General features: G+C 42.2%; 1 protein-coding gene across 1 annotated transcript in view; it reads right to left on the bottom strand.

Moving 5' to 3' along the window:
- Window positions 1-15,054, bottom strand: part of Itih5 (inter-alpha-trypsin inhibitor heavy chain 5) — a 124,301-nt gene that overhangs the window by 65,814 nt on the left and 43,433 nt on the right. Inside the window, exon 5 of the mRNA XM_008825126.3 lies at window positions 12,193-12,440. Within this exon, the coding sequence (XP_008823348.1) occupies window positions 12,193-12,440 (248 nt within the window). The remainder of the gene's footprint in view (window positions 1-12,192; window positions 12,441-15,054) is intronic.

The raw sequence follows: 15,054 nt of genomic DNA, 5'->3' as shown, positions 1-15,054 counted from the left end.
CTCAAGATAACTGGATCAGTATTTCTGAAGGCCAGTCCTACATCTGGGAAAGTAGAGTAGTCCCACTATCGTAGCACCAGTGTTGGGATTTAGTGAACTCACATCTGGAAGATGCTAATCACAGGCCTGGTATGTAATAGTTGTTCAGTGTGTAACAGTCCCTGTATTGGTGACTTTTCTTGTTGCTGTGATAAAATATATGACATCAACTTGAGGAAGGAGGGTTTATTTGGCTCTTGGTTTGATTGTGCAGTCCACAGCGGTGGAGGATTTACAGTGACAGAGCACGAAGCAGCTGGTCACTTTGAGCCCACAGTCAGAAGGCAGGTGGAGGTGATGCTGGTGCTCAGCTCATGCTCTGCTTTTGTTCTTTGTCACTTAGTCAAGAACCCCAGGCCTCTCATTCAGTTACTCTTCCCTCCTCAGTTGAATGTCTCTGGAAAGCCCTTCGCACACATGCCCAATGGCATGTCTCTTAGGTGATTCTAAATCTAATCAAGTGGACAATGAAGATCCTCCATCACAGTCCTCATCCTCTCTTTTTGAAGTCACTTCCTGTACTCTATCCCTTATAAAAGGCAACTTATATGGAAATATATTGTGATGACAAATAGTTTTCATTTGTCATTACACTTTCCCTACTTCACAGAGACCTCAGCAAAAACTGTTAGTGAGGAGGCTGGAGAGATGGCTTAGCGGTCAAGAGCACTGACTGCTCTTGCAGAAGGCCCAGGTTTGAATCCCAGCATCCACATGGCAGCTAACAACCTCCATAACTCCAGTTGCATGGGATCCAAACCCTCTTCTGACATCCACAGGCATTGCATGACATGGGAGCACTTACATACAAATACATAAAATAAATAAAATAATAATGTTTTTTAAAACTACCATTTGGAAAAGACTAGCATATCCTTATGAACATAATTCATAATGAGGAATTCAAGTGTCTACACAAAGAATAATTTTATAAAGTACAATGGAGTCATTTGCTAACCCAGAACTCCCTGAAAGAATATGCAGAATTTTGATGTAGATGCATGTGTGCAGGTCTTTTTCTGAACAGAGGATCCATAGCTTTAGCTACGTCTTCCAAGGAGTCTAAAGAAAGTCAAGAACTATACCTCTCTTCATCTATCTGATCCAAACTTGTAAGGACAAAACACACATTAGATATAATACATTGTATATTACGTATATTGTATATTGTATTATACATAGAAAGAACAAGGTTTGGAGGAAAGAAATTTACATTCTTAGTTTTATGCTAGAACATGGATGCTATTCACAAATAGACATTCTCCTAGACAGTCACATGGGTTGGGGGGAAGGACAGCCATTGCTATATAAAGTGTGTCTAATGGTGAAAAGACACTAGAGCAGGAACAAAAAAAAACAAAAAAAACCCACATGCTCAAGGCTCAAGGACACTGGCTGGAGGCTACAGTCCTGTGAACCGATGAACAGAGATTTCCTGGCCTCTTTTTCCTGTGGGCTTTGGATTTGGCTACTGTCAGCCCCAAAGCTGCCAATATTTGGGGCTTTTATAAAAGGATTTCCAAACAAACAGTGCCTGCTCATTTCCCTTAGCAAAGAGGCTAAAGGGTCTGGGTCTGTTTATGTAACCTCATCACCTGAGATCCAATGAAACCCTTTATTAAATTTAGGAGAGTCAAAAATACTGTGACTAACTGGGAAGTTCTCCTTTGGTGGTCCCAACAAAGACAGAAATCATGCAAATCAGCTTAGTATTGAAAGGAAAACTAATAAACCTGAGGTACTGAGGAGGAGAAGGAATTGGCTGCTTTTTGAAAGCTGGTACTCAGCTCACTTTTCTCCTTTTTATTCGGTCTGAAACCCCAGCACATGGAATGGAATGGACCAACATTCAGGGTAGGTCTTCCTGCTTCAGTTAACTCACTCTAGATAATTCCTCATGGACATGACCATGTGCTTGTCTCCTAGATGACTCTATATCTTGTGAAGTTTGTGATCAGTGTTAACCACCACATCAATATAGGGGAGAAAAATCCTTTCCAATGAGAAAACTATATATAGGAGCTGGAGAGCCAGCTCAGCAGTTAAGAGCACTGGCTGCTCTTTCAGAGGACCTGGGTTTGATTCCCAGCACCCACGTGACAGCTAACACCTGTCTGTAACTTTAGTTCCAGGGGAATTCATTGCTCTCTCCTGACCTCCACGGGATTGCATGACATAGGTGCACTTAACACACATGCAGGCAATACACTCATATACACAAAAATAATAAATTTTTTTCAAAAAAAGAAACTGTATATAATGAGAGAGTGAATAAAAAGGATCACTGACATTCATGCCCCCGCACCCTCTCCCCATCTGTGGATGTGACTCAATCAATCAGCTGCTTCACACTCCTGCCTCCATGATTTCCTGCTGAAATGAACTTCATCCCCTTTAACTGTAAGCCAAAGCAAACCCTTCCCTTCTTAAGTTGCTTCTTGACAGCTGTTTTGGTTTCAGCAATCAGAGAATACTACTGATGCTTGTTTTTTTTTCCCCTTTGGGGAGAAAGCATCACATAGACATGATGAAATCATACAGAATAGAAGAGTATTGAAAATTTACAACTGAAGAAGTCCAAACTCTACTGTGTTCATCTACATTTAGGGGTGTTTGCTCAAATTTCTTAACAAGTTTGCTTTCTTCACTGCTTATTCAAGGTGCTTTCTCCCTAAAATAATACATTATCAAGAATCCATTTTCTATGTGATTGAATATGATGAGAGTTTAACATGAAGGTGACCGCCCCATCCATGGTGGCGGGGCAGGTGGACAAAGCAGTCTTCCAAGATAACTGAAGAGGCTCATTCTGGAGGTGAGGAGGGTAGGTCTAGCAGATGCTCTTGATAACTTATGACCCTCTGATTTCAGCCACAGCTGTGGCAGATAGTGCCATACACTTGACATCTACCTCACACACCGGGAGAACGGGAGAAACAAAGATTAAAGGAACAGTGGGCTGCTCCCCAGTATCCAACTGTGGTGGTTTGAATGAGAATGTCCCCTCATAGGCTCCAAGTATGTGGACATTTTGTCCCCAGGTCTTGGTGCTATTTTAGGAGGTCTTGGAAGATGTGGCCATGCTGGACGAAGCACCTTACTGGGGGCAGGTTTACAGAGTTCTTAAGCCTTGCCATCTCTTGAGTTGGTCTCTTGTTCCCTGTACCTGCTTGAAGATGTGAGTGCTTAACTTCTGCTCCTACCCCAGCCACCTCTGCCACAGTGCCTCCCTTCCATGATGGACTCCTGCCCCTTTGGAACCAAGCTAAATAAACTCTTTCTTTTATATGTTCCCTTGGTCATGGTGTTTCTATCATAGCAACAGAAAAGTAACTAATACAACAAATAAAGAGGAAGGCTAGGCTTCAGTTACACTCTCATACCTAAGAATCCTGTTTGCAGATGACCTGGACCAAACTATACTTGTTAGAACAGGCCAGGTAACATAGGCCTCCATGCTGGCATGAAGAAGCAAAACAAAAACAACCATGGAGCTAAATAATTCAAACCTGAGTCATTTCTGCTGAACAATGTTGGAAACCCTCACATAACAACCAATTGTTTCCTGGAAAATGTTCAGAGATTTCACCAAGGCCAAACAGCCATGCCCTTCCAGCTGATGAGAGGCTGCTGGATCTGGGGGAAGAACGTAGAACCTGGGGCTTGGTGGTGAGTCACAATACAGTCCTTTAGAAAGGCACAATTCCAAATTTAGAAAACCAAAATACAGGTTGTCCACCTCCATTTGAATTTCAGATAAACTGTGAATAGCTTTTAGTAGCTACAAATGTTGCACAGCATATATGGTTTACCTACAATTCAAATGTAACTAAGTATCCTGAATTTCACCCATCAGCCTTAGCAAAGGAGGGTTTAATCCAAACTTCACATTTGGAAACGTTTCTAGAAACAAAGGGAGAATTATGAATTCTGTTGCCTAATCCCTCCATCATAAATAAGGAAATGAGAGCTAGACCCAGGATCTGGCAAAATTAAGACATGAAGTGTTAAAAACCTAACCAGGGGAGTTATTGCTGCTTTAACTCACTGAACAGAACTTACATTCTATGTCAGACACTACTCCAGGGGCCTGAAAGTACAACCCCAAGAGCCCTGACAGCAATGTTAAGGGGCTAAAGAAAGACATACATAAAAATTTAAAATAGATTTGATTCAACTGTTATCAAGGAACTTCTTAAACATATGGCACTGACTGTACTGACCTCAAGTCAGAGGATTGGGTCTTGCGTGGTATGTCATTTTTCTCGAAGACAAATGCAATATTAGTAACCTCAACATCCAACACAAAGGGGAATTGTATTAGTCACTTTTCTGTTGCTGTGATAGAAACACCGACCAAGGCAATTTATAGAAGGAAGAGTTTATTTAGCTTATGGTTCCAGGGGAATTACAGTCCATCATGGCAGGGAAGCATGGTGGCAGAGGTGGCTGGAGGAGGAGCAGAAGCTAAGCTCTACATCTTCAAGCCGGCACAGGAAGCAAGTGAGCAACTAGAGATCTGGCAAGGCTTAAGAATGCTCTAAGCCGACCCCCAGTGACGTGCTTCCTCTAGAATAGCCACACAGTCTAAGACCTCCCAAAACAGCGCCACCATCTGGGGACAAAATATCCAAATACTTGGAGCCTATGGGGGACATTTACATTCAAACCACCACAGGAATCAAAGTGGTGGGACTTTCTAATTATGCTTACTCGGTTCTTAGGATTATCTGAAAGTCAGAATTGTATAGGAAGCTTTCATGGGGGTGAGACAATTAAAACACAACCATCTATCGAGTCTTAACTACCCAGATCATTGGTCTCTTCCATTTTGCGTGGCTACAGTGTTGAGTCAAACTGGAACAGGAAGAGGCTTTTGCTAAGGGGCATGTGACTAGTTCTGTGTTGGCCTGAATCCAAAAGGAAGGAACTTGCTGGTGGACAGATGAACAATACACGTTTTAATAAAGAGGAAGGGGCTTGGTGGAGGAAGAGGGGCTGAGGCAAGAATTGTGAAAAGGAGGAAATAGGATCAGAGTACTTATATATATATATATGAAATTATAAAAGAATACATTTCTTGAAAAAGCTTTAAAGTCAGAGTGTTCTGAGCATCCCATGAAATGAACAATTTTGCTTAATTTAAAAGCTGCTTTTGTCATGAGTCCCAACCTTTGCTATGAATGAAAATGACTGAACATTAGATTTTTAAGTTTTAAGTTTTTTAAAATTTATTCTTATTTTTTGAGGATTTCACACATTGATACTGTATTTGCATCCTTCCCGCCATTTTCTACCCCCCACAACATTTCCCAAGCACCCCCATTCCCTCTCAGTATTGTGACCTCTTCTTTGATTATTATCAGATACGCAACAAGAATGACTATGCTTTTAAAGTCAGCTTTGTGGTACCCAAAAGACAGGGAGCGGCTCAGTGGGTACCTGGGGCTGGGGTGGTAACAGAGTGACTGTGTGTAGGTATAAAGATCTTTTTGGCAGTGATACAAGTATTCTAAAATTGGACTGTGGTGATGGTTGCACAACTCTGAAAACACTAAAAGGCACTGAATTATACCCTTAAGATAGGTAAATTAAATTCAAATTAAACCTCAATTTAAAAGGTTTTTAAATTTGGACAAGGTAGTAATTTATCCCAGCCCTGGGAGGTTGATTAAGGGGGATCATGAGCACATGAGCATGAAGCCCACCTTGGCTCTACAGGGAGACTCTTATCTCAAGAAAAAAAAAAAAGCCAAAACCAGAAAACAATGGTGAATAATCATGGTAAAGATAGTGATTTCAGCTGGGTGTGGTGGCGCACGCCTTTAGTCCCAGCACTGGGGAGGCAGAGGCAGGCGGATCTCTGTGAGTTCAAGGCCAGCCTGGTCTACATAGTGAGTTCCAGGACAGCCTGGGGCTACAGGGAGACCCTGTCTCAAAAAGACCAAAAAAAAAAAAAGAAAGAAAAAAAGAGAGTAATTTCAGTGCTGTGAGTCGAACAGAAGGATGTTTATGAGCTGTGTGCTGCCCACTTTTCTTGTTGCTGTGACAAAATATTTCACAAGAAGCAACCCAAGGAAAGAAGGCTGTGTTTTATCTCACAGTTTGAGGGCACACTCCGTCATGGCTGGGAAGTCATGGAGACGTCCCCAGGAGCACGAGGTCACACTGTCCCATCAGAGTAGAGCCAGATGAACGACAGTGCTCAGTGCTCTTTTCTCCCTTTTCATTCCATCTCGTACCCCAGTCCGTGGGACAGCGCCACCCACATTCAAAGTAGTCTTCCGGGCTCAATCCAACTTCTTTGGAAACGCCCTTATAGACAAGCCCAGATGTGGTTTCCATGGTGACACTAAATCCAGTCAAATTGACAATGAAGATTAATCATCACTCATGGAGAGTCCTGAACCAATAGCGCATTTGGAATACCTGTATCAGTGTCCTTCTAGAAGAGCTCACAGCCAGCTGTGTCCCTTCAAACAGACATTTGTTGCAAAATAAAGAGGCCCATGAAAGAACCACTTATGTGTCAATGGTACCATAAAGGTTATAACAGAGCTGAAAAACTCCTATCGCCTAGAGATGCCATGATCTTCCAAAATTACAGCACAACCCATTTCTAACATGTTTGTGATGACGCTGGTATGCACACACCCACTACGCTGCCATTTGTACAAAAGTACAGCATACATAATAATGTACAATCCATAATACTTCATGATAACTACATTATTGGTTTACATATTTACTATATTATTCATTTCATAATTTCTGTATTCCTACATGCAAAAAAACAGGGTTCATTGTAAAACCCAGTGTTTGATCAAAATCAAACAATTCACTGGATGTGTGTTCAGCTCTGATTCACTAGGCAAGTTAACTGAGGCAAAGGTGGATTATATTGCTTTTAGTCTTTCTTATATTTCTTCTTTTTTAGATTTTTAAAAATTGTATGTGTAAGTCTGCGTGTGTGTGTGTGTGTGTGTGTGTTGTGTGTGTATACTGTGTGCATGCCAGTGCCTGCAAAGCCCAGAGGGTATCAGAACGCTGCCCCTCTGGAAGTTACAGGTGGTTATGATTTGTCCAATGTGGGTGCTGGGAATGGAACCAAGGTCCTGTACAAGAGCAGCAAGTGCTCATAACTGCTATGTTAGTTCCTTTTCTGTTGCTGTGATAAAACACCATGACCAAGACAACTTTAGAAGGAACATCTTATTTGGCTTACAGTTCCAGAGGGAGATTCCGCAGTGGTGGGGAAGCATGGTGGCAGGAGGCAGCCAGAGCAGAAATCTAGCACTCACATCTTCGTACTCACATAAACAGCAGAGAAAGCAAGCTGGACGTGGGGCAAGGCTATGAGCTCTCAGAGCCCACCCCAGTGACATGCTTCCTCCAGCAAGCCATACCTCCTAAACCTCCACAAACAGCACGTCCAACTGGGGCCAAGTGTTCAAATACTTGGAGCCTATGGGACATTTCTCATTCAAACCATCATAACTGCTGAGCCATCTCTCTAGACCCTCTTTCTTATATTTCTATATTTCACTGGGAAGATCCCTGGAAATTAATTCATACTCCTTATAGTATAGAATCTTTTATTTAATGAAAAGGTAGTACAGTACAATGGTTAAGAGTATGAACTTGGAGTCAGAGCTATACTTAAGAGTTTGTTTCTATTAATAATTAAATATGAGATCTTGTATATATTAATACACTCATACAAAGCTTGCTTTTTCATAAATAAAATAAGCATGACAAAATATAACCTAACATGTTTGCTATAAAGATTGAATAATGTAGCACTATATGAAAAATGTTAGGTCTGGCACTTAACACACAGCAAGGCTTACACAGGATACATCCTTCAAGGTGAGTGTAAATAGAAATCATCGTGTTAAGTGAAATGAGCCAGGCTCAGAAAGACAAATGCTGGCCAGGTGTGGCAGCCCATGTCTTTATTCCCAGCACTCAGGAGGTAGATGCAGGCAGATCCCTGTGAGTTTGAGGCCAATCTAGCATTCCAGGCCAGCCAAGGCTACATAGTGAGAGACCCTGTCAAAAGAAAGAGAGAAAAGAGAAAGAAAGAAAGAAAGAAAGAAAGAAAGAAAGAAAGTCAAATGCTGCATGTTATCTCTTATATGCAAAGTCTAGATTTAGAATTGCATTTGTATGTACATGTATGTATGTATGTTTACATATGTATGTATGAGACATGAAACTAGAAAGAAATGATGTGAGAGAAGAAAGATCTTAATTGAGCTAGAAAGGATAGAGGGTAATGGAATATTTGTAGTAAGAAAGCAGAGAGACTATCTGGACAGATAGAAGGGAACAGCGGGAACAGCGGGAGGGGCAGGAACACGTGGGAGGGTAGCTGGGGAGGGTAACAAATAAGAACAAAGTATAATGATACGTGTGTATGAAGGTGCCATAATGCAACCCATGACTTTGGTTCTAACATGAAAAATTAATCATTAAAGAAAGAAACAGATGAAATGGAACCAACAGTCAGAGATGTGCTTAGACCAATTGTAGACATCTGATTTCTTAACCACAGCTGGATCTACCAGAGGGATGTCCAGTCTTGGGTCATGTTCTCCCAGTTACAGCTCACATTCTGGTACAAGCCCAACTCGAGTTCAATCTCGATTCTTTTGGAAACACACAAGGCTGACCAGACAAAAATCTCAACACCCTGTGCTCCTCAGTGCCAAGGTCACCATTTCCCGGGGACACCAGCTGAGCTGGAAAAGATAGGAATGGGGAAGCAAAGGAATCCACCCTTTCACCTGGTAGAGGACGTGCCTGTGAAACCTCCACACTCTGGAAGACAGAGGGCCTGCTTTGTCACAAAGAGCTAGGAAAACGGCCTTAAAAATAAACAGACCCAAAGAGACCAATGACCTGGAAACATTCCTTGGAGATACGAACAAGCCCGAATATAAACAGTAAGCAAGTCTTCAGCTAACAGCCATAATTCATACCCTGTCCAAACAGACACACAAACACAGGCACCACAACAGAAGTCTGAAAACTGGGCAAAGTGTCCATCTCAGATTCCCTCATACCATCCCAAGGACACAATTACTGAACCTGTGTGTTCATCCCAGATATACTGAACAGGCATTGCACTCGCTATAAGATCCCACGAACTCCTAGACTCTTCCTCTGCTGAGTAAATACTTCTTCCACACAGTTGTCCCTAGAAAAACTTCCCTCTAAAATTATGATTAGCATGAGACTAAATTTTAAAGCATTCCCTGCGTGTTTGCTTTTATTCTGTAATTTGAAGACACTATACTGACAGTGTACACTGTTTAAAAGGCATTGGGTTAAATCCTGCAGACAGGTTAATTGGACACAGACGTAATTTCAGAGGCATTTAAGATCGTAAAAGACTTCCAGAGTGAAAGAGTAAATATAAAGATCATAATAATGATAGTAACAAAAACACTTGATAATTATTAAGCTCTTACTCTGGGCCAAGAGGTTCCCAAACACTGATGCTTCACAATCACTCTATGAGACAGTTCCTACCCCTGTTTTATAAACGTGGGAGAGCCGTTTTACAGGATTTCAGTAATTTCCTTCCAGGTTATACCAATAGGTGAACAAATATCTATGAGCCACCTACAGGGTGTGAGAATGGAGGACTGTATCTCATGCCTGTTCTGAATGCCAGGCACTTTGACAACAGCTTCACTTTCTCAGTCAGAGCTGGTCTGCAAGAGTCAAGTTTGGTGTTTGGAGCTAACGTTTAACAAAGCGTGTGGGTCTCTCCAAAGCCAGGGAACCCTCAGTCTTTGAGGGTTTGTACACAGCTGTTGGATAGGCATGTCCTCCAAAAGAACTAACAACAGCTGAATGTCTGAACCCTAAGAGACTCAGGAGAAACAGAGGAAGACAGACACCCCTCCCACCCAATTGGTCAGCTTCAATTGCATGAGGGGCGGGTCTAAGGACAGACAGGGAGGAAGCCAGGGAGGCGGTGGTGGGAAGTTTGCCATATTGGCAGTGCTCTGGTGGGCTGATCCGAAAAGCTCAGCCAAGATGTAGGGAAAAATGCCCATGGGCATATGCCTTTGTAAGTAACCCTCTTCCAGACTTCATAAACTCTGTATGACAATCCCAAGACATCAACACATCGAATATATTGTGTCGGTTTTGTTGGTCAGTCTAAGGACAGCATGGGGGGTGGGGGTGGGGTTACAGCGAGCCCCACACAGAGCCTGGGAGCCCAGAGTGTGCAGAGCGTGGGCTTCCCAGGAAAGAATTTGGCTTTACCACAGTCATTCGTGAGCCTGTCTGCCGGGGTGAGAAGGTGCGTTTTCACACTGCTTGCTCCCACATGCCAGTCCAGGCCGTATTTTTACATCATGCTGATACACATTCTCTTACCCCACTGACTATCTCCCTGCTCTCTGCACTCCTGCCGGGAAGCCTTCCCCGTGGCTTTGGACACTCCTTGGCACTGAATTTAGATAATGAACTTTCACCTGTCCACTTTTCACTAAGATTTTCCTGCTCTCAAATCACAATTACCTGAAAATTTTACATTCCAATCCTACTGTGGTGTTTGAATTTAGCTATTTTTTAAAAAACTTTTTGTTTTGATTTATTTATTCTAATTTATGTGTATGAGTGTCTTGCTTGTAAGAATGTAAGTGCATCTGTGTCATGCAGTGCCTATGGAGGCCAGAAGAGGGTGTCAGATCCCCTGGAACTGGAGCTAAGGATGGTTGTTAGCTGCCATGAGGGTGCTGGGAACCAAACCCAGTTCCTTTGCAAGAGCAGCCAGTGCTCTTAAACACCAAGCCATCTCCAGCCTCTGAATATGGCTATTTTATTATTTAATTTTATTTGACATTCAGCCATACCAGTGTATTAAGTATAGAAATCAACAGATGTATTTAGAATAAGCTATTGCTTGAAATTAATAATGCTTACATTTAGACCATCTTAAATTTTTCATAATCATTTCGGTAAATGGAACACCATTTTAACAAGCAGAATTTGAAGAAAACCTAAATATAATGGTTCTAATGAGTCAAAATGTCTGTATTTTATATCAAATCTATGGAACAGAACACAACTTTTTTCAGTACTGGATATTAAACCTAGGGCCTCAGTCATGCTAGACAAGTGTTCTACCACTGAGCTATATTCCTAGCTCTTGTTTTTCTTTTCCTCCTGAGAGAACGTCTCATTATGTTCCCCAGGTAGACCTTGATCTCATTCTATGTAGTTCAGGCTGAACTTGAACTTTAGAATCTCCTACTTCAGCCTCCCAAGTAGCTGAGATTACAGGTGTGTGCATCACCAGGCCACTTCCAAACCCATTTTTCATTATTTACTCTTAGAATTAATTTAACATTGTTGAATATTTTTAGATGGATTTTTTTCCAGACTAGTGGAATAACTCAATGGTAACGCTCTTGCCTACCATTTTCAGAGCCCTGCGTTCCATCCCATGTGTCACAAAACAAAACACGAAAGCAGGTTTTTATAAAACAGGCCCGTAGCCCTACACCTCTGATAGAAAAGCATTATTTTGTATCTCTTTCTAGTCTTCTGTTGTGCTAGACATATGTAACATTATATGTTGGTGTGTTTTGTATTTTCCCTGCTATCACATGCTAACCTGTTTTGTTTTTTGTTTTTGTTTCTGTTTTTCTGCTAACCTGTTTTTATTGCTGTACTTTACTATTTGCTTCTATATCATTAAATATTTAGACTGATGGAATGTTTCATATAATACATATTATCAGGCAGCTTCCTGAATGTCATCCCAATGCTTTAGATATTTTACCTAGAATTAATTCCTCCGAGCGGGACTACTATGTCAAAAATGCATTTAAACTGAGCCTGGGGTGCAACCTTTAAATCTAACACTCAGGAGGCAGAGGCAGGTGGATCTCTAAGAGTTGGAAGCCATCCTGGTCTACATAGTGAGTTTCAGACCAGCCAGGTTATATAGTGAGACCCTGTTGCCCCCCCCATTAATGTATGTATGTATGCATGCATGCGTGCATGCATGTGCGTGAGTGTGTATGTGTGTGTAGGGGCACTATTTCTTTTACAGATTTCTCTGAAGTCAAAGTTCAGTTCTGAGTATCCAGTAAGAGCTGAGCACGTTCCGTAGGCGTTACTCACCTTCTGTCTTCCCACTCCCTTTCTGCCTGCTATTTTGAAGAGGCAGAACCTCCAAGGATGAGAGGCCCGATGTCTCCAGAACATTTACTTCCACACTCAGTCTCCCTACCAGCTGCCTGGGGCGCACGCTGATGGTATGCTCATATTTCCCGAGCCGTCTCTGCAGAAGCTCCTCATAGCTGAGGAGGAAGACAGCCTTGTCCTTGCTGGGAATCACTAAGGAAGCTCTGAACGTGTCAGTGTCCTCCCTGTCAGGAAGATAAGAAGGACAACAGGTAAGGCTCAGAGGAGGGAAAGCCCTGGCCCGTCCTCAGGACACTTGTCATATGCTCTGAACCAGATGCCAAGGAAACCTGTGGGCAGAACCAGGTGAGCCCTTAGAAAGGAAAAATGAGGACTATAGATGGACCCCAGTGATAGAGAGCATGCCTGCTGTGCACGGAGTAGGCTCGAGTTCCAGTATCACAGTAAAAAGAAAGGAACAGTGATAATTAATTTCGTTTTTGGGAGAAAGGTACACCTATACCAGGGGACAGTCACTACTATGGCTTAATCTGAAATGCCCCCCACAGGCTCCTGTGTTGGGCACTTGGCCACCAGCTGATGACAGTGTTTGCGGGAGTTGTGGAACCTTTGAGGTGTGGCGCTTAGTTGGAGGAAGTTAGGTTACTAGCAACAGGCCTTTGAAGGCTAATGGTTCAACTCAAGTCCTGCCTGGCTTTCTCTGCTCCTGGTCTCCAGATGTCATGTGTGGAGCTCCAACATAAACTTCCCCTGTGCAGACTGAGCACCTCCACCCCCATGCCTTCCCCACCTTGATGGATAAGACCCTTTGAAACCACCAGTCACAACAACTCTTTATTCCCTTCAGTTGCTTCTTTTGGGTATCGTTTCCATAGTAATGAGAAAAGAAACTAATGCAGTTATCAAGAACCAAAGAGTACTAAAATGGAGAGAATTTTAAAACGGCTAACCTCCCTTACCTCTCCATGAGACAGATCCAAGGGGTCCATGGAAAGAGTACAGTTAAGTATGTGAACTGCTGGAACCATAGCTTGGAAGTCAAGGTGTGAATTGTACTCTGCTTGTTACAGGTGTGGCTGAGAAGATGCTGACATCTTACAATAGCTCTAAATTGTCTAATACATTAGATTTATTTTGCACCTTGGTGGTTATGTTTATGGGGAAATAAAATAAATTACTGAAATTCTGTTCATGGTGTCACACACTTTTAATCTCAGCACTTGGGAGGGAGAAGCAGGCGGATCTTTATGAGTTTGAGGCTAGCCTGGTCTACATAGTAAGTTCCAGGCCAGGTCTACATAGTAAGTTCCAGGGTTACATGGTGAGACCCTGTCTCAGAAATAAATAACTAGCCTTCAAAGTATAAAAATGCAAACCATTGCAAATGTATTCAGTACTTAAGAGTACAGGTTTTCTGATTTGGGATGGCAGAGCACCAACGGTGGTTAAGACATTCCAGAACACTTCAAGGAAACTTGGGGGAAGGTCTGTTAAAACAAGGACTCTACAGCTCAGAACTTTCTGGAAGAAGCTGCAATAAAGAAGAGAATCACACTGGCTGCTCTTGCAGAAGGTTTGGGTTTATTCCCAGCAATCACATGACAGCTCACAATCTCCTGTAACTCCAGTTCCAAAAGATCCCATGCCCTCTCTGGCCTCCATGGGCACTGAACACATGTGGTAGACATACATACATATAGGCAAAAAATCGCATGTAAAATAATTTTTAAAAGAAGAGAATCATAGTGTCTGGAGGAATCTTAGAGAAATGATATGAATTCAGGAGAATACCACGAAAAAAGGTACCAAATAAAGGAGAGATCATTACAGCAGAGCTTCGGAATATCTGATGAAGATCCAAACCACAGGATGGGAATGATGTAAAGAGCATTAGATAACATTAGTAATATCAAGTGTGATTATGCAAGACATTGAAGGGATACTCAAATTTCAGGAGTGTTACTTTGACCTTAAATTCTAGACACAGCCAGAATATTGTTGTAGCAGTTTTTTAATTTTTACAAAAACTTTATTGAGAATTTCATACATGCATATAAGGTGTTTTGATCAAATCCACACCCACTCCCTCCCCTCCAACATCCTCCCCGCCGAAGAGGTAAGCCTAAAATCTTTTAAGGATTAGATGCAAGCTCCAAATACTTTTGACATTTTTGGTCTTTGGAACAGAGTATGTTGCTAAGAGGCCCAAGGACATTTTGACTTTAAGCCCAGAAACTGGCTACATTCTTTGGGGTCTTTTTACCCTAACTGCCTAGCCAATTCCTACCTCTTATTCTTATCACACCACCCTCTGAAGGGGTTACCCAAATTGCCAATAGGGAATAGGGACGCAGACCGCTCTAGATGCAGCCAGAATATTAATCAGGCCTCAGAGTGTTCACCCTGGTGCACCCATGCTGAGAAAGTTCCTTCAGAATGTGCTTCAGCAAAGTGAAAGTGAAAATCATGAAGGAGGAAAATGAGGAATAAAAGAAATAAAACCAGGGGCTGGAGAGATGGCTCAGTGGTTAAAAACCACTCAGGTTCAAATCCCAGCAACCACATAGCAGCTAACAACTGTCCATAACTCCAGTCTCAGGGGATCTGACAGCCTCTTCTGACCTCTGTGGGCATTAAACAACACTGGTGCACTTACCTACATTCAGGCAATACAAAAATACACACAAAATAAAAACAATAAATAAAATATTTTTAAAAAAGAAATAATTAATCCCAGCACTTGGGAGAAACAGACAGGTGGATCTCTGTGAGTTCAAGGCCAGCTTGGTCTACATAGTGAGTTCCAGGACAGCTGGGGCTACAGGGAGACCCTGTCTC

The sequence above is a fragment of the Nannospalax galili genome, unplaced genomic scaffold (genome assembly GCF_000622305.1).
Source record: "Nannospalax galili isolate Female #2095 unplaced genomic scaffold, S.galili_v1.0 scaffold209, whole genome shotgun sequence".
Taxonomy (NCBI): Eukaryota; Metazoa; Chordata; class Mammalia; order Rodentia; family Spalacidae; genus Nannospalax; species Nannospalax galili.
Note: the sequence above shows the minus strand (reverse complement) of the source record. Positions and strands in the feature narration are given on the sequence as shown.